Raw genomic sequence first — 19,510 nt, forward strand, 5'->3', positions numbered from 1 at the left:
AGCTGTGATAAAAACACTTCATGGCCACTTGCAGAAGAAGGAGAAAGAGATATGTAATTGGTACCAAATGCTGGTGCTTCTACAATCATAGCCAGCAAAAGCCTGAGCACTGGGAAACAGTGTCAGAAGGCAGAGACTATAATGTGAAAATCTAAATACGTTTCTGGACCAGTGAGTGAGTTAGGCAGGCAGGACTGTAATCATAAACTTGTGGCAACCATATTTTTGCTTGAATAAAGTGCCTTTTTTTCTTTTTTAATGTCTGCAACATGCAAGTCTCCAAGTATAAAAAACTGCTATACGAAATAATTCCAGTAGCTGCTGTGAGAGAAGATAGGATGGGTTTTTCTGTGTGTGGGACCTAGGAAACCTGTGCTTATATTGCAGCCATGTGAAAAGTAGTATTTTACCACATTGAATCCATAGAAGTCTGCAGGACAAAATTGCAGTGTGGGTTTTATCAGGCAGAAGCTGCATCCAGTTTTCAGGGCTCCTTAAAGGTGAGCAAACTCAGTGTCCCCAAATTGTCTGTGCTTCACAGACAGGCACTTTAGGTAAATAATGACTGGTGTAGTTACACCACCAGAATTTGGCAGTGCTGCTCCAGTTTATAAATAACTTTGTCTAGAAATCAGATAGCAGCATGTGCAGGTGTGAGTCATTAGTGCAGGAGACACAATGATGTGTGGAAAAAGCATGGCTCACATCCAAACCAGCCCACACACTTTCATCAGCCTCTTGAAGTCTGCAGCACAGAAAATAAATTTTTCAAGTCAGGATGCTGAAGCCCACCCAGACTTAAAGCTCAAAGGTGCAGTAATATGGAATCCAGTGCTTCTCTCAGTACCTTGTTGACCAGTCATGCTCAAAAGGCAGTTTTGTAAGTCACTAATTTACTGAGTTAATTATCACAGTTTCAATTAACATACACAAATTTGTGTCAAAGCTGCTTTCTGTAGATCATTGTTTTAGAACACATACTTGTAAGTTCTAAAGAATTAAGGAAATATCCAAATTATTATGATTTTCCTTTTAAAAATTCATGAGTTGAAACTGGAAACAGTTAATGATATTGACCTCCTTGGTTGCAGAGTTAATGGAGGGTATAATGAAGAAATCAACAAGTACTAAAATAGCACCTAGGGTAAGGTGCTCGTTTTGGAGAGAATTCAAAGGAAAGAAAAAAGGAGCTTTTAGTTCAAGAACGTGCCTGATTTAGTTTTAACTGGTCTGGCAAATTTTACCCTTTCAAGGCTTAAATTAAGCTGAAGGGGGATACCTTGAGCCCTCATGCCAGGTGAGAGTTCTCAGCACAACAACTGAATTTTCAAACAAGATTCAAGTCATTTTTATAACTAAAGTTTAAAAACAGAACTAAGTGAAACCTTTTTCATATGAAAGCACATTTGCATCCTAGAACTGGTATGTTTTCAATACAGCAGATTGAATCATTGTTTATCTTCATAAGCTGAGCATTTTACTATTTGTTGGACAATCTTTTTTGCCATATGTCTTCTTTTTCCTATTGAAAATTGAAGCACAAGTTTGGATTGCTTTCTCTAAAATTTTGAGATTAGGTCTTACCAAAAGGTACCATACATTTTTTTGCTTACTGTCATTGAAATTACAGTTAGGATTCAAAATTCTGTGCAGAAATTAGAATCTCCTTTCCTTTTTCTGTTGGCACATTCTTGGACTAAACAGTAAAAAGTGATATTTGGACATCCTGGTAGACACAGAATATCATTATAGAAAAAGCAGAGAATGTCAAAGCATTCAGGCTTTGATTTGTATTAAAAATTACCTGGTTCCACAGAAATTCAGTTAATGTTTATGCTCAGCTTCTTCTGACTGACACCTGCCAGGAAAGGGGAAAAAATGTAATGTCAGCTTGCCTTCATTGAAATTAGTACAGCCAGAGCTGATTAAAAATGGCCTGAGGCATCAAACACCGTTCCACATTTTTAAAGACAACAAAATTCTGTAAATTGCAGCCAGGTAAATCCAAGTAAAGATGCCAGAGGTATAACTGCAGGCTCACAGTGATGTAAATCAGAGCACTATTTGGCTCAGCTACTTTTCTGCTATTGCGTCTTGAAACCATGCTCATCATGAAGGAGAGGTAATGTATAATTGCTCAACATACTTTTCTGTAAATAGTTTTATTAAGCAAGCAGTTCAGAAATCTTTCTGTACTTTGTGATGGTCTTTCAAAATCTCATTTCATTTGAAGCAAATAAAAATTCGCCTTTTTCTTCCAGCTTGTGGTTTTAGAAGTTATTCTATTGTCTTGGAATCAGGTTACTTTTCATTTGTCACCAATTCAGTAGTTGCTAACCTCAAACCATTAAGAGTAGATAAATTTCCTTCCAGCAAATTCTCTTTCTCTTTACCTAGTAACTGTTCTAAAGATATTAGCACTATACAGTGCTTTTTTTCTTCCTCCGACGTGAACTGAACATGAGGGTTTGAGTTTTTTCCTAAAGGCAAAATTTGTAGGGTTTATTCCCCTACTTCCTCATGTGAAGCATTATCACAATGTAATGGGTACAGATTACAATATACGTTAAAAGTGCTTTTAATCAGGTCTGGAAATGCTATAATTGATACCAATTCAGGTTACTTAATTTGTATATTCAGATTCAAATAACATGTGTCAAGTGTGTCCAGTTGTATAATCAATTCTGCTAGAAAAAGATTCTGTGCTTTTGCAGAAAGCAAAAGTATTCCTAAGAAAAAATTATGAGTAAAAATTATACATTGAAAATATACTACATTCCTTACCATTATTTTTCATCTTAAAACATGGAAAAAAGAGTAAGAGTGACTCTGTAGAAATATATGAGGAGTAGACAGGTGTCACCAGCATGAAGTGCCATGACATTCAGTACAATATTAGTCACTAAATATACATAAATTTGAAGTAGGCAAATGTAGAAGACCACTGGCAAATTTCCCAGTTCTGAGGAGAAGCTCTACATATAATGTAAGGATGCATATAGAAAGTATGATGTGATTATGTTGTGGTGCTTCTATGTATTACGGAAGAAAGGGTCAAGCTACAGATGCACCTTGATTGCAAGACAGATATAAAATGATGTGATGAAAGGAAGGGTCACTCAAGCTGTTGTCCTTTGTGGGGTATTTCCACTCAGTTGAAGATTTTTTCCATTTGAGGGTAGTTTTTGTTGCCTAAGAAACACTAGAGGTGCTTTGTTTGACAAGCAGTAATGTAAGAGAATACAGTTGGTGTCTTGGCTTCTCGGCTTTCTTTTAAGTTGTCACCAAATTATGCATGTCACTTAAAATTTGCTTCACCTCTTTTTTCTAGTGGAACAGAACCAAGCCCTTCCTTCCCCCTGGAAATGATGCTGCAAACAGTAAGAAGTTGGGTGAGCTAGACTTATTCACAGCAGGCACAGTGTTACCTGCATGGTTAATGTGCTAGATTCAGGCTTTTGTGTTCCAGTTGGAGCTTCAGTTGGAAGGATTTTGCTGACATTGGCTACTTCAGTCAGGAAAAATGCTCACCTTGCTGAAAGAGGAGCTCAACATGGCAAAGGATCAGGTTTCTGCAATAAGTTCTGCCAGAAATGTTCTCTCTTAAACGAAGTCCAATATGAAAAAAAAGGATACTGTTCAAGTAATTTCTTCTTCAAAAATCACAAAACACATCTTGAAGCATGTGAGAGAAGAACCTGAACAAAACATATTCATATCACGGGGATCTCAGTGCAGACTGTTATATATAAATTAGCTAAATGTTTTCTTTGGTAAACTGCACACAGCATTCATACAACAGCAGGATTAAGTTTCAGTCATGACTCTACACATGTCCAGTTGTGGGCTTCCCAATACAAGTATGTCCATGAATGTACTGGATAGAGTCCAATAAAGGTGCAGAAAGAGAATTAAAGAAATGAAGCATCTCTCCTATGAGGAAAGACTCAGGGAGCTGGGACTGTTTAGCAAAGAAGAGAATGGTCATGGGGGACTCTCATCACTGTGTATAAATAGGGGGTGGTAGGATACAAAGATGGCATAGTCAGGCTCTTTTCAGTGGTGCCAAGTGACAGGACAAGGGGCAATGAACATATGCTTAAACATGGAAAAATGCCCGAAAGTCAGGATACACTTTTTAATTGTGAGAGAGACAGACAAATTTCTCAGAGAGGTTATGAAATCATCATCCTTGGAGATATTCAAAAGCTGTCTAGACAACGTCCTAAGCAAAAAGCTTTAGGCAGTCCTGCTTGAGTGCAGAGTGCTGAACCAGGTGACCTCCAAAGGCCTCATCCAGTCTCAGCCAGCTTGTGATTCTGGCCCTGTATCTGCACTGTGGCTCTAGTGAGAAGATTTTAATTCATACAAAAAGTGAAAGAAGGCATCTTCATTCAGTTATGGATAAAACAAGAATTACTAGAAGCAGTTTTCAGTTCTTGTACTCTAGTACTTATGGCCTGCAGCTGGAAGTAAGTGAATAAATCTATTTCTCGCCATGAACAAGAATTGGGAGTTGCTAACTGAGTTGTAAGTACAACTGTTACTTGAAGAAGACATTCTCCTCTTATGGATGTATATCATTCAGTTAACCTGGTCAATTATTATATGTATTTTCTGCCAGATGACAGATGAGTGTGACTTGAAATGGAAAGATCAGAGTCTGCAATTGTGTTGTAGGAAAGATAGTTTTGAGGTGAGACTTATTAATTCTCCTTTGCCAGTTTAAAGTTCTGATCTGCAATTCCTATTTTTAGCATTGGTAGTATCAGTCTTCACAGCTCTCCCTTTGCCAATACCAAAATCTTCCCATCTCATGCAGTAACATTTATAAAGCTGGTTCCACTGATTCAAGCATAGTGGAAGCCAGGAGTCTTTCCAAAATTTTGACAAAATCTTTCTTTATGACATTTTTCCTCCCTTCGAAATCCGTTAATTTTTCTTTGGCTCAGTTTTGCTGTCTCCAGATAAAAATTACTACCTGACATTGCTGCTGTAAAACTTTGTTCATGGTCTGCCAAAGTGCTTTGAGACACACAGATTAAGTCACTGCAGAACTGCCTGCCTTACGTAACAGCTGCAGGCTCCTGTGCCTGGGGGCTGGCCTCTAGTGCCTCCTCTTCAAACAGGGCACAGCAGAGCAGCCAGGCAGTAACAGCCCCTCTTGGTCTCTCTGGAAAGCATTACACAGGTGAAATATCCTCTGTAAATTATCTCAGCTTGATTTTTTTTAAGGTGATGATATAATTTAGATGTTTCAAATAGAACTGATGTTCATCCTTTGAAGGAGAGGAACTTCATGTGTGGGTAGGAGTTGTGGTTTTGAGGATTCGTGGCCTTTTATGATGCTTCTTATCCCTGTTATTTCAGATGAACTAAAAGCTGCTCAGCATTTCTTCATAAGACTTTGCTACAAAGCCCTGCCAGTGTCCAATGGGTGGAAACTCTAGAGTTGATAAAGGAACATTGTTTATAACTGTGGGGTTGATTTAATGGCCTTCTAGCTGCAGGTGGTCCTAGAGACATAGCCTATACCTCCACCATCCAGATCTGAGAGTCCTCAGGAGCCCTTGCAGTGAGGAGTCTCCATGGCTGCCAGGATGTTTATGATGCAGAAACATGTTGGTTCACTGGTTTAATCATACTGCTGTAACTTTGCAGCCCTCCTTCAGGCTGCCTGCAAGCTGAGCTTTCCTTGCTTTACAGCTCAGGGTGCATTTGCTGAAGCCCCGGGGTTAAGTGCTGATGCCAGGCACTGGCCTTACAGGTGCTTACACTGGCATGGTGATGCTCCTTATCTGCAACCTCTGCTCTTTTTCAGTTTATACACTTCTGATTTAATAGAACCATTGTTATTCCTTGTGTAACTTTTTCCCTCCTCTTGTCCTGGTTTTCCCTTCTGGAAATCCTGGCTTAATATCACATGTTGAATAACTGAGTGGCAGTTTGACGTGTTTGCTGGGACGGGGCTTATTAGTGGGCATCACTGATTCAGGTTTGTGTAAAATATAGAGACATTTCCAGTGAAAATAGCTGGATTTTGCATGTAGGAGATCAGATGATTGGATCCTAGAATAGCAGCCATTTAAAATATATTTATTTTTGGCTTTCTAGTCTTTAGCAGAAATGTTTTCATATTTCAGATTCATTTGGAGCAACATCATTTAAAATGAGGTGCTGTAAGGAAATTTACAGTACAGTTATCTCCTTTTGACTTTATACCGAGTGCTAAATTTAATGCAATGTTAAAATGTTTATGTCTTACCAAATGTTGTTAAAAATAGGTTTAATAGCAACTCCCAATGTTTTTGGGCTTCTGACAGTTTAATTCGGTGTGTCTTGTTTAGATTTTTAGAGATTCACACCTGGTAGTGAGGGGAATAATGGATAATATCTATCTAGATAATATCTATCTATCTATCTATCTATCTATCTATCTATCTATCTATCTATCTATCTATCTATCTATCTATCATCTATCTATCTATCTATTGTGCTAGATAGTGGGCCAAGAAATGTTCAAATACGTGCCAGAAAAAAATAAGTAGATGAGTTCTGAGTGTATAAACCGTTTTACAGGTATATTGTAAATCAAGTTCAATGTGTTAATTTGTTTCCCCAGTTTAAAGACCTTGGGTGCATAGCAGTAAAGACAGAAGATGAGGTTGTGGTGCACAACTAGAGGGCAGTGATGGGGCCAGCAGAAAAGTCAGAGTTGAGCACATTTGGCTGCACTGCCACCCTTTCCTTTCCCTTGGTCCTGCATGCAACAGTCTCCCAGAGCCATGGCTTGTGAGGACAGTGACCTACATAGGAGTCAGGTTTTAAAACTGTAATAAGTCTGCTTCTAGCAGAGACATGTTTTGTAATCTGTCTGGTGACGCAGTTATCTAGTTTGAATGTATGCCAGTAATTCTGTGAGGCAGGCAAGTACAGAGTCAGTGCTGAGGGATTGCTCCCATGGTCCTTTTCAGGCTGTTTACAGGCACCAAAAGCTCCCAGAGTTAGATAGTGAGCTTTATAGGGCAGAGATGCTGCTGTATGTTTGCAAGCATTAGCACATTTTTATGGTACTGCATTAATAACCACATGCAAATACAAACTTTAAAAAAAAAAAGAAGGGCAGGAGAAGATTGGCCCAGGAGCCTCTGCAGGTTTAATGATACAAGCAGGAGCTATGTGTCCTATTTGGGTGCCTACAATTCAGGGAGTGTGGTTTTTTAACCAATTGTTCTTTCCATGCTTGGGGTGGAAAAATAATTTTGGTAAATAGTTCTAAGAATTGCGATAACTTATACAACAATTAGATTTTATCAGATGTGTGGCTAGCCAGACCCTGCACAGCTGGCAGGAAGTAATGGAATTTGGATGAGCGCTTGTGTTTAACCATTTTGCAATTGGATTTGGTTTATTGCTTTCAGAATTCAGTAGAATATTTCATTCTCTGAACCTGTTTTGAACACATTAGGAAATGTTATAAAGGGCAGCTGGCTTCCCTGATTTGGTTTCAAGTGTGTCCACAAAACATTTATCACTTTAAACTATAGCAAAAACATTTCCTTTGAAAGGACTTCTTTTCTCTTTCTAGGAAGGCTGTACTAGCTCCTTTCCCCACAGGCTCACCAAGCAAGCTGTGTAAAGAGAAGTGGCTCCTGTGGCCGCTAAAGAAAACAACTGAACCAGACAGGCATTTGCTGAGAGCTCAACCTGGAGTTTGTGCCAGAGTGAGTACACAAGCATTCCTGAGAAGCTTCTTTCTTCTGTCAGACATCAGACTTGTTTTCTTTTCTGACCACAGGCAGGGGGTGCTTGGAGAATGCCAGGAGCCGTGAGTTAGACCGTGCTGGATAGTTACGGCAGCGTGTGCTCTCGGAGAAGGCTCACTGAGGGCGAAGCCGCATGCAGGGGACCAGGGTAAATGTCACTGCATTTGCTGAAGCTGAAGTCAGGGCTGCTTTCCAGCCAGCAAGCATGAAGCTCACATTTTACCTCTGCGGTGTGCTGCCATTGCAGCACTGGCTGTTTTTCACCATTAGCTAATAACTTTCTGCATTGCAGGTCTGCACACATGCAAGTTTGTTGCTTTTATACCTTCCTCTCATAAGAGAAAATTTCAGAACATACTTCCTGTGAGGCACTCAATTCTAGAAAACAGCCTTCTTTTGCAGCTGGAACCAGCAGGGGTTTTTCTTAAGCAGCAGGGGAAGAGTTTGCAGATTCCATAAAGACCCTCATCCCCAGGCCGTGCAGCAAAGGGAAAGATGGTATCCTTGATGACATGCGTTGTCAGAAAGAGACTGGCCAGAGGTCTCCTCTCTGTTTCTCATGACAAAAAGATTTGTATTATGTGTGAAGTTATTGTGAAATCCAAACCCAGATGATGAGAAGAAACCTTCATTTCTAGCAGTTCAGAGGAACACTATGAAGCATTTTATTAACTTATGTATTCTATGTCTCATCATGTATGAAAAGCTGGATGAAAGGAAAAAGTCTCACATCTCAAGATGCTGTGCTGCTGTAGTGTAGGTGTCCGGACGCTGATGTGCCCAGACAACTGTGCAACCACGTGTGAAACTTCTCGCCTGTAAAATTGTGATTATGAAGAGGAAACATATGGAAAATTGCCCTTTAAAATTCTGAGGGAGCACTGGTGTGTTTCTCAACTGAGGCCATAAAATAAAAGTATCCATTAACAAGCACAATTTGTAGCTTACTTATCCTAGTAGTTAATACTGCAGAATCTGGAAATGTTTATACTTCTAAATATCAAGTTCCTGCTTCAGTTACTGTTGTGGATTTGAAGGTCTAACTTTGGGGATAAAAGTCTGGAGGTGTGTGGAGATACTAAAGCAATGGGATTATATTCTGTGGGAAGCCAAAAGTAACTATGATCAGCGCAGACATTTGAGCTTACTGGTGTAGTTTTGAAGTAAAGATATGTCACCTTCAAGACCTATCTGAAAATGTAAGTAATTACATAACTGAATACTAAAACTTCTTGTAATTGTACTGTTTATTTCATTGGTAGCTGTGTTTTAGTACTCCTAGCATACAATAATGAAATAATAGAATTTTAAAAAGAAAAAAGTGAGATATTGAAAGTACACATTACTTCTTTTCATGGGTTTCCTGCCCTGATAAAATACTGAACAGCTTATGAGTACAGCTTTTTAGCTTTAGTAGGCTGCTGTGAATTTGTCAGGTGAACATAGTTGCTACCCAAGGATACTTATAGCAGGCTCAATTAAGAGAAACTGGGCCAGGTCACCTGGACCCTGAATGTTCAAGTAATTCACACTATAAGCTTCTTAACCTGAAGTTACTGTATCTGAATGACTTATAGCTGTCAGGAAAAAAACCCAACAAAAACTAGTCTTTCAACATCTCAGCGTCTCCATTAGATTGTTACTCAGCCTAAACACTATTTTTATAAAATGTACTATTACATACTTACTGATGTGTTTGTCAATATGTCACACAGCACTGATGAATCATTGCATCTAATCCTATTAGGCAAAATAATTTAATGAGGCACATCTGTTAAAGTTGGTTTTGATTTTTTTTAATTCTCTCTATTTGCTTTCTTAGAAAATCACTTTAATAAATCTGCAGAATCTTTTCCTTTAATTAATTCAAAATAGATGTGAGAGAAAATTCTCTTTCAGATATATTACATTTTGCTTCAAAACTATTTTTTAATAGCCTTCAGTTTAACAAAGGGAAATTACTTTGTGTACTTCAGAAGGGTATATTGTGTGTTTTTCCATGAGTTTCACACAAATACTTTGATCATTGGTGTAATGGAAGCATGTGGCATACTCAACCTTAGGGCCAGTTTTTACCTTGGAGCACCGGGAAATTAGTAATTAGTTATCTGTCACTTAAAAGGAGGGGGAAAGGATGTGTCTATCTCATGGTGTTATGTGCCATTTCCTCAACTTTTATATTTCCCTTGGAGGAAAATCCCTGAAGTGTGAATCTGGCATAAAAACACCAGCTCTTTACAGTCTGTGGCTCAGACAGATAAGAGTTGAATATTACGTATTTGTACGGGGTCTCCACAGTCATAGCATAAACTTGTTAGAGGTGCTTTTAAAATAGTCTTAATACTGCAGATTGAAATCTGTAGTCTGAAATGATAATGCAATAACTGCTTTCTATCCCACTGAGCAATCTTAGTTAAAAAATATTATATTTAGAAGTCAGCCACCATTAGAAATATCTTCATTCTTTGTGTGCTTAGTGCTGTATTACAACTTGTCAGAAGTGGTTTAGGAGAAAGTCACTTTGACCCTTCAGAGAGTACAAAAGAGGAACACCAGTAGGCTTTTGTTTAGACAGTCTTAGGTAAACAGCAATAATTGAACCACGGGTGATTCCTCTCTACCTGACAGGTTTTTTTCTTGGTTTCTTTCTTCATAATTGTTGACATTTATTTCTTCTACTGGTTTTCTTAAACAGCTTGGTGTCTTTCTTAATTGAGCTGCGCCTTACACAACTAGTTTGAGTGGTGAAAAGAGCGATGTATGTCAGTGGCTTTCCAGGCTCTTAACCTTTCATAAACCAGTGTTTTATGGGTGGTAATGTCTGTATAGGGCCAGTGCCTTGGGGTCTGTGTTTAGAGACCAGAGATTTTCAATATTGAAAGGTTTTATTTTCTTCTCACTAAAAAGACATTTTTTGCTATCTGGTTTTGTGATACCTGAAGGTTCATAAGCTTCTCTTGTGCTTTCCATTTTCATAGGGTGATATTAATTTTGGGAGTAGAAACTCCAGTGGATACAATAAATACTAATATTTATTTATATTTATATTTTATATTTATATTTATTTTATATTTTATAAGTAAAAGTGCATCCAGTCTCATTATGGTATTCAAAATTTCACTAAAGGCCAGATTTTTCTTAAGTTAACTTTTTCTGCTCTGATCTCTTACTTGGCTGTGCTTTTCATACTATTACAAGAAAACATAGATAGAGCTTTTTTTGTTTCATTTGGAAATAAAAACTAAAGTGAAATATGCAAAATTCTCTCACAAAAACTCTGACCATTAAAAAAATTAATCCCTCTTATTAGTTTTTTACACCTGTACTTTATTTTTCATTTTGTGTACTCTGTCCTATAGGTCTGGTGTGATAGTTGGCTAGTTTAATTACTAACTCTTCAGAAAGATGAGTGTTTGTAGAGTTTAAAGTGTCATTTTCCTTTGGAGGCAGCTGTGATGGGAAGAGGATGAAAGTAGGGTGTTTCCAAATTAGCAGTATAGATCTGCACCCTTAAGTCTGCAGTTACTGTGACAGAGTGCCAGGTGCAAAGGTACAAAATTCAGAGGATCTGAGGATCCTTTCCAAAAGCTCATCATTACTCAAACACAGACTAGGCAGGTATGGAACCAGTGGAGTGTTCAAGGCAGATAAAGTCTAACAGCAGCTGCTGCTGTTTCTGTGTTCTGGGTTCTTTCCTCAGACAGCCTCAATAGCCCACATCTCTGGGCTAGCAGTATTTTTCTAATTACATAGAATGTCAAAGACAAATGCCACTCTCTTAATGCCAAAATTTGTCACAGACAGGATTTCTTACAATAGACAGACAGACCAAAGAGAAGAAAGGTTAGCTGCTGCAGCATTCTTTTGGCTCGGTAAACAGCAGAGTCCCTCAATTCCCACTGGCTTTGCAAATGTTAAGGCTATTCAGCAGCTGTAAAATTTACTAAAAATCTCAGACCTAAGCCTGGGAACCACTCAGGAGTGGCAGTATGTTACAGACTTTTTTACCAGTGTGTGGCTGAAAAACTGGGTTTGGACTTTAATCCATTGTCGTCCTTGTGAAGTGCCAGTCCCATAAGTATTCAGCTGTTTGACTGGTCTAGTTTACTGACTTCACAGAAAACCTAAAATCACCTTGGGCACCTCAAACTGTGTTCCCAGTCCCTCCTTTTCAATCTTTTTTAATGTATGATGATACATTAAGGCCCAGTTTTCCAAGCATTTTCTTTTAACTTTTTTTTTTTTAACCTTTGAGAAGACAATCAGTTTTCTGACTAATAGTGTAGGATCAATGTGCTGTGTTCCACTCTGCTGGTGTTCTCCAAAATCTCTGTACTCTAGATGTAAAATTCCTCAACAGGAATATGACTCGAGCTTGCTTCTTGAGCTCAGAACAAAAAAGCAATCCAGAGAATAAAGAATATTTTTCTAGGGAAGCTGTAAAGTCTGCAGTTATTTAAAGTAGTCTTCAGAACACAGAGTTGAGAATCCACAGATTCACAGAGAAATTATGGAGGACCCTGACTTCTGGGACCTGAGAACTTAATCGTATCTGTTCTTTCCTAAACATTTGATTTCTTTCCATGCATCTGATGTGCCTAGCCCATGATAATTTTATTTTGTGTTTAGTGTTCTGCTGAAGAGTGAGCTGAGACCTTCCTGTAATGTGTCCCCTAAGTTTAGGTCTCTTTCCTAGTAAGAAATTGCTATAAACAACTGCAGTTGTTTTTAATGACTGCAAGTTTCTTTCCACGCTAGGTGATGCAGATGTACCTCCCCTTCTGTGGGATTGCCATATCCAATGCCCAGCTATTTGCAGCTTCAAGGAAGGAATATGACAGAAGCAGGGTAAGTGCAAAATGTATAGTAGACCAACATCAAACTTTTGTCTTTTATTCCTGCAGGTTCCAGCCAAGCAGACACCTTTATTTCAAAAATTGTATTTTCAAAAATCCCTGTCTTGACTGAGGCAGCAAGCAGAGAGTGTGGGAGGGAAATACACTTGTGGTAGTGGCTGTTGTTTCCTGATGCCAGCTCCACGTTTTGTGGTGCTGAAACAATTGCATTTGTGGCACAGAGGGTGCAGGAGAAAGTGTTACTTGGGCAGAGATTCAAGCTCTCATAAAATCCTACTAATCTCAAGCCTTTGTCATCCTGAATTTTTAATATTCAGTTCATGTGTGAATAATGTGGATATATCTTTATAAAATTAAGCAAGAAAAAAAACCCCTCTCTGTGAAGGGTTTTGACAGCATGCCTCCATAGAACACACACTCATGATTGCTGGTGCCGTGCATGCATTGGGACAGGAGGCTCTGAAGTGAAAATAATGCTGAACTCCCCTGTCATTCCCTTATCAGAGAGGTCTTTTATTTTTTGAAGAAACAAAATGGTAATTTTGAGGCATTTTTAATCATGCTTGGCTTATTTTTTATCATCCTTTCTGCAATGACAGGAAATTATATTTTTATTAGCTTGGATCACAGGTCCAAAACTTCAGTAGAAATACTGAAGAGGTAGGTTCAGTGTTGAACCTACTCTTCCTTTCACAAGGTAGGGGTAACTACAGTAGTCTGGTCTGTATATTGAGCTGTGACATTTTTATATTCATGACTTTGGTGCTTTCATCTATGAAAACATTAGAAAGGGCTACTGTTATTTTTCACTGCTTTCAAAAATAACCATAGCCCTTTCTAATGACTTTTATATTTAAGGATCATGAGGCACCTGAGCTTGTCTTCTGTCTAGGTCTGACAACAGACTATTTTATTTGGGTAAGAGATTTGGAGGAAACTGGGAGGGAAAAAAATTGTCTCCCAAAGTTTTTTTAGTGGTTTTTTTGTTGGTTGGGATTTTGGGGTGGGTTTTTTGGTGGATTTTTTTGATGTTCAAATAAAATAATTATTTGACTACAGAGACTTAAATTTTGCTGCAGGTTTCCACACTGCAGGGAACAATGCAGACTTTTGAGGAGTCAGTATTTAATCTTCTGGGGGAGATAATCAGCAGAAAAGTGTTAGGGGTATTCCCATTCTTCTTAGAAAACTTTAAATTCTGCTAAATTGAGTTAGAGATAGAGATTCTTTGTTTCTTGTTGCTGCTTCAGCCAGTGTTGATGTCGATATTTTTCTTTCCAGTTTTGAACATGCAAAATGGGTAATAAGAGAATAAAATGTAGTTTAAATGTCCTAGAAAATTCAATATATGAAATCAAGCAACTCAAGCCATGCTGCCTTGCATTACACCCATTTTTTCATTTTTGGAACAAAGTGAAATAGTTTGAAGGATTCCTGTTGTTTGCTAAGAGCTGGGTTGTGCCCAGTTGTGAGCTAAGGAATACTTCTTTCATCCTTCAGATACCTCCACTTCCATTTTGTTGCCATGATCATTAAGAACCATATTTGCATGAAGATTTCAATGGATCACTCCTGTAAGATCCATCCCAGAGATGATGCCTCCTTTGCAATGCTCCATGTATTTATTAATTCTACAACCAATACAGGATTTTTCTGTCCTTGTATCCAGGCTTTACTGGAAGTAGTGAATGACCTCTTTGAGGAACAGACTGACTTAGAGAAAATTGTCAAGAAAATTATGCATCGGGCCCAGACTCTACTGAAGTGTGAACGGTGCTCAGTGTTACTTCTGGAAGATATTGAGTCACCAGTAAGTGTAATTGCATATCATATGTAAGTACAGGACAGCAGGTGGTTTTCAGTGTGTTGGTCCTAAATGTAAGTTAGGTGCATGTTGAAACTTTATCAACACCCCTGTTGTCTCTATCACAGTAGGCTTATATTGTGAGAGCAGTAAGCTTTTACACTGAGCAGCTGAAATGGAAATCCAGCTTTCAGAATTACTGAAGTGTTTTTGGTTTTTTGCAATTACTATGTCTACTTGACCTATGAATAATTATTTCATTGCAGAGTTCTGTTGAGCAGATGGATGTAAACTGTATGAAAGTATTTGACAGTTTTGACAGAGGCTTTCACTGGGACTTTGCAGTACTGATATTCATAGGGTATGAGAGCCTTTAAAAATGTTTAAAGTTTATATGAGTATTGTTATTAGCAATAAATTAGATGGCTGCTTTTATATTGGTAGCTTCCTCCAGAGTTTTCAGGCTATTCAGTGTAAACTACCCTCCTTTCTACTGATTTGAGAAGTAGTTGAAGGATAAAACATTGTTTGCAATGTTTTTTTCTACCCAATTATTATTTTTGTATTCACTGATTCTGCAGTTAATTATTTGTTGCTGGGCTGTGACAAGTCAGAGACAGAATTATAAATTTGTTTGTATGGTAGAAAAAATCCCCATTCTTTTCCTTGGGGGAAAAATATGATTCACATTTCATTTCAGTTAATAAAAATTAAGAACTTGCAATGAAGTATGCCCTAAATTATACCAGCTTTCCTAAATGCAAGATCAAGGTTTTTATTTCACTTATGTTCTCTGCTCTGGAATTTTAATGTTTCTAGTTCATTTTCTCTTTCTAGATTCCCCTAGCTGCTCCCTCTCCCCAATTTTCTAATTACAAGATATAGTTCTACTACATTCTTATGAAATGTCACTGTGTTTATAAGTATAATATGATTTTTATTTTTGACAGAGATGTCCATTGTGTTAGGAAGTTGTGGGTGGCAGTTCATTTTTCTGCTCTTGGTACTATTTCTGCCTTTTAGCTTAAGAGGGGCTTTTCTCAAACCACAAGCTTTTATTCCTCTAAACAAAATTGTGGAATACAGACAAAAAAGCTTAAACTTTTTCTAAATGTTCATAAATCTTAGGTTAATTTGGAGTAGGGGATAGCATCTTGCCACCCGCTTGGTAATTTTTATGAAGTGTCAAAACAGTTATTTTCCTGACTTTTTCCTGTTTTGGAGGGTTAACATATATATCAAAATAGATCCCCTTGTAGTAACTCGATGTCTAAGCATGTCTAAAATATTGTTATTTGTACATTGTGCAGAAACCTTTTACGATTCAGAACCAAAATGAAGATGGGGACACATCCAAAAACACGGCCTCTGTTTTGTGTCAGTTTTAGCCACTCCTAAGATGTTTCACTTATGTGCTTCTGACAGATATGTTCAGGTGTGATTGGTTGCAGTTAGTAATGCAAAGCAGCCTTTCTGTTTCTTTTCCTATATTAAAAAAGTGAAGTTTGAGTAAAGCCCCATAATTCATATCCTGAAAGCCTTTAAAGGGAAGTGATTATGCTTGTGGAAAATAGTTTTCTGAGGAATCTAAAGATACCACTTGATTTGATACTGATTTTTAGGGAACTGTGCAGAGTGTGTATTTTAAACATGAATTCTTCATTGAGAGAATACAGATTTGTATTTTTATCCTAAGACTAGGGGATAAGTCCTAAGACTATTGGATAAAAATACAGTTTAAATAGAAGAACCTTACATTAATATTTTCTTAGATGTTTATTCATCTTAATAGCAATTTTAAGTTACTTGTTTTGTGACAGGTGGTGAAGTTTACAAAATCCTTTGAACTGTTATCTCCAAAATGCAGTGCTGAGACTGATAACAGGTTAGTGCTCATGTCTTCCATGGATATGGATAACTTCATTTTTCACATTATTTTAAAGTTTGCTTGGTCAAGATTTTATTTTTTAATGGAAATGAGTGTAGATTTGATTGAAGAGTGTGAGCTCACTTTTTTTACTCAGACTAGACTCCTGCTTACTTCAAATGGAGACTTACTTGAATAAAAATATGTGCCTATTTTTTTATATGTATGTTTGTGCGTGTATATATGCTGTAACACGGTATCAGTGTCTCAGATAAGAAACCAGAGGAAAACTGACTTTTTTGGTTGAACTCATTGATAATATGCAGGTGTTGTTTTGCATGATTAATATTGAAGTAAAAATTACAAAATTATTTTAGATTGTTGATCTCTTACAAAATTCCTCTTTACAGTTGTGTTGAAAGGTTTCCAGTAAAATTTTATTTCTGCTGTTGTCAAATTGGAAAGCCTAGAAACCGCAGAGCATATGTATTTCCTAGAAACTGTGTTCCTGTGACTAAATCTTGTTTGGAAATCCAGTCAAAATGGAAGTATATGTTTTGCTTAGTAGGATCTGTAAACATTTATAAAGGGCCAATTTTAAGTAGTAAAAGGAACCTTTTGTTCATGTGGGGTTGTTATATCAATCCCTGCAAGGCTACACCACTGGTGGCAGTTCACATAAAATCTCCTATATACCAAATGAGGGGATGAAGATTCAGGGCTATTGTGAGAACATTTCTTCCATCTTTCAGGGCTCAGTGTTTATCACACAGGTTTTATGCAGATTAATTCATACTGATTCTGAAGGAGAATTTTCCATATCAAATGGCTGTCATGGTGATAAACCATTTCATGTATTGATTTCACAGCATTAGAAAAATTGGGAGTGTTAGAAAATTTCTAAGATGTGCAAGCTGACAGCAGAGTCCAGGGCCACACAGAAATACAGGTAGAAGCTATCTCCCTTCCATGTTCTGGTATGGGAATGGTGAAGCAAATGGAAAACAAGCACAAAAAAATAGGAAGGTTTAAATATGAATAAATAATCTGTTGATTCATCTGGCAATCACAAGTTACTGCTTTTGATAAAGAGTTTCAGAGGAGCAGTTGGTCTTTCCTAGGGGGTGAAAATACATTTCTTTTAAGCAGGGACAGGAATATGATTCAAGGAATGTGGCTGTTATTCCTGTTTTTCTCAAACTTGATCTGCAGCCAGATTAGTCAAAACAATGTAGAGTAGTGTCAAGATAACCAAGCTGGCTCATTTCTTGTTACCATAGTTATATTAGCGTGTTGCTACAAAGCAGTTTGTAGTAGCCTGCTCTTCATGTAGTCAAGATTATTTTGAGTCCAAGACATGAATAAACACATGCAACCTGGTAGCTAGTCTTTATAAGATTTATAAAGGTATATTTCTATGCATTTTGAACTAAAAATTTTCTAGCTTTTTCTTTGATGATTTTTTCCTGTGGAGAGTGAAGTTGCTTTTACAAAGACCAAGGTTAGTCTGGCAGGTATGATGTCACATTTGGAGCTTGCACAGGCACAGCTTGAGTTATTGGCACTATTGTGAAAAAATAAAGGTTATTTAGGATACAGAACAATGCTGGGAGCCCTTGACATTTGAGCTTTTTTCTAGTGAGTCTTGCCCTTTTCATTCTACATTCTACAGCTGTAACTGCTGTAAAGTCATGAGAATTTTCATGTAGGAAAAAAATGGTAAGACAAGTTTCTTCATCATTACGGCAGTTAAGAAAACTATTATTTCTTTAAAATTTTAGTTGAAATCCAAAGAAATTTTAGGCTGAGAACAGTTCTCATTATAAGTTTTATCTAAATGAGAAAGAAGGTCCTAAGACAATATTTTATTCCCTAATATACTTTCTCACACAGTTTTAGAAGTTGGCTTTTCTTTTGCCCTCCTTATATCTGCATGATAGCAGCTCACCTGTTAAATCCCTAAATATCATAGTAAATACTCATATCTATTTTCTTTACTGTTTTTTGTAAAGAAATACCTTGCCGGGCCACACTTGTGTTTATCTCTTCAGTTTGCAATTATTCATCACACACCATGATCGAGTTTGTTTATAATCCATACTGGCACATTGATGCTCTTGTTTTTCCCAGCAATTTTGTTCTTGAAGTACAAGTTTGCCAAACCCTCTGAATTTTCTCTCCCTTTGAAAAAACATTACATAAATCTTAGACTCCTTGAAGGCTCAGTTCTGATGTGATCTAGATGAAGATGAGCCTGGCCAGAGTATGAGCTGTGTGGGCAAAAATATCTGTGCTCCTTCCCACCTGGGCTGGTAGAGAGGAAGTGCTGAAACCCCTCCACTGTTTTAGTGTCCCTGGGCTGATGTGCCTGTCTTCTGGAGTATGGGTGTGGAGTGCTTGTTAGGAATGGAGAGAACATAATAGAACCCTCTTTTAAAACTTATTCATGAATTTAGTCTTGTTTTTTATACTTGAATTCATTTGCTGCTTAAAGTGCTTGACACCCATAATGCAGTTCTGATTTATGTGTCTAATATGAGAAGGAGAATGCCATTCAGATAAGTTATGGACTGGTAACTATGCATTTGAAATTAGATCCTTACCCTTAAAGATTTTTTTCCTTCCAAAGTATTTGAAATAAATTAAATTATTAATTAAATTTAAAATTATAAATGTGGGGGGTTTTTACTTAGCTCAAAACCTGTTATATTTACATAAAGGTCTCTGTCAAAGTATACACATAACATTTATTACAGTCACTCAAAATTCTTATCCCAAATGAAAGTTGATTCCTTTAGATTTTGGTAAATCATTATTATTTTTAGACTTTTAAGCATATTAAGTTTTCTTTCATATGAATGATGTATTTGAATTAGTCTCCAGAAAATCAATGCAGTCAACAAAAATCAATCCTTTCACTTCAATTGAGTCTTTCAAGGATTTTACTGTGCAGCCTGCTTTCATTCATGAGCATTACTCAAAGCCTCAAGCTATTGCAATCTTATCCTTAGCTTCTTAATAAAATTTTTTCTAAGTAATGTTTCTCAGGTGTTAAAATTTTATAGGTTTTTTTCTTGAAACTAAGACAAGAGGTGCTTTTTTTTTCTTTTCTTTTTTTTTTCTTTTTATTTTTCTTTTCCACATGTGAGTAGTCAGACATTGCCAATGTCAGAAACCTGCCTGAAATAAGTCAAAGGGAACTTTCCTGCTGATTAGG

At 37.3% G+C, this 19,510-nt stretch overlaps 1 protein-coding gene across 3 annotated transcripts in view; it reads left to right on the forward strand.

Moving 5' to 3' along the window:
* Window positions 1-19,510, forward strand: part of PDE11A (phosphodiesterase 11A) — a 112,406-nt gene that overhangs the window by 30,365 nt on the left and 62,531 nt on the right. Inside the window, exons 1-5 of one of the 3 annotated variants that reach the window (XM_063400440.1) lie at window positions 7,594-7,724; window positions 7,799-8,965; window positions 12,525-12,614; window positions 14,292-14,432; window positions 16,247-16,311. In XM_063400440.1, the coding sequence (XP_063256510.1) occupies window positions 12,528-12,614; window positions 14,292-14,432; window positions 16,247-16,311 (293 nt within the window). In that variant the 5' untranslated portion in view covers window positions 7,594-7,724; window positions 7,799-8,965; window positions 12,525-12,527. Of the gene's footprint in view, window positions 1-7,593; window positions 7,725-7,798; window positions 8,966-12,524; window positions 12,615-14,291; window positions 14,433-16,246; window positions 16,312-19,510 lie in introns of those variants that run through there. The other 2 variants (XM_063400441.1, XM_063400442.1) reach the window with 2 other exon arrangements.

The sequence above is a fragment of the Prinia subflava genome, chromosome 6 (assembly GCF_021018805.1).
Source record: "Prinia subflava isolate CZ2003 ecotype Zambia chromosome 6, Cam_Psub_1.2, whole genome shotgun sequence".
NCBI classification, from domain to species: Eukaryota; Metazoa; Chordata; class Aves; order Passeriformes; family Cisticolidae; genus Prinia; species Prinia subflava.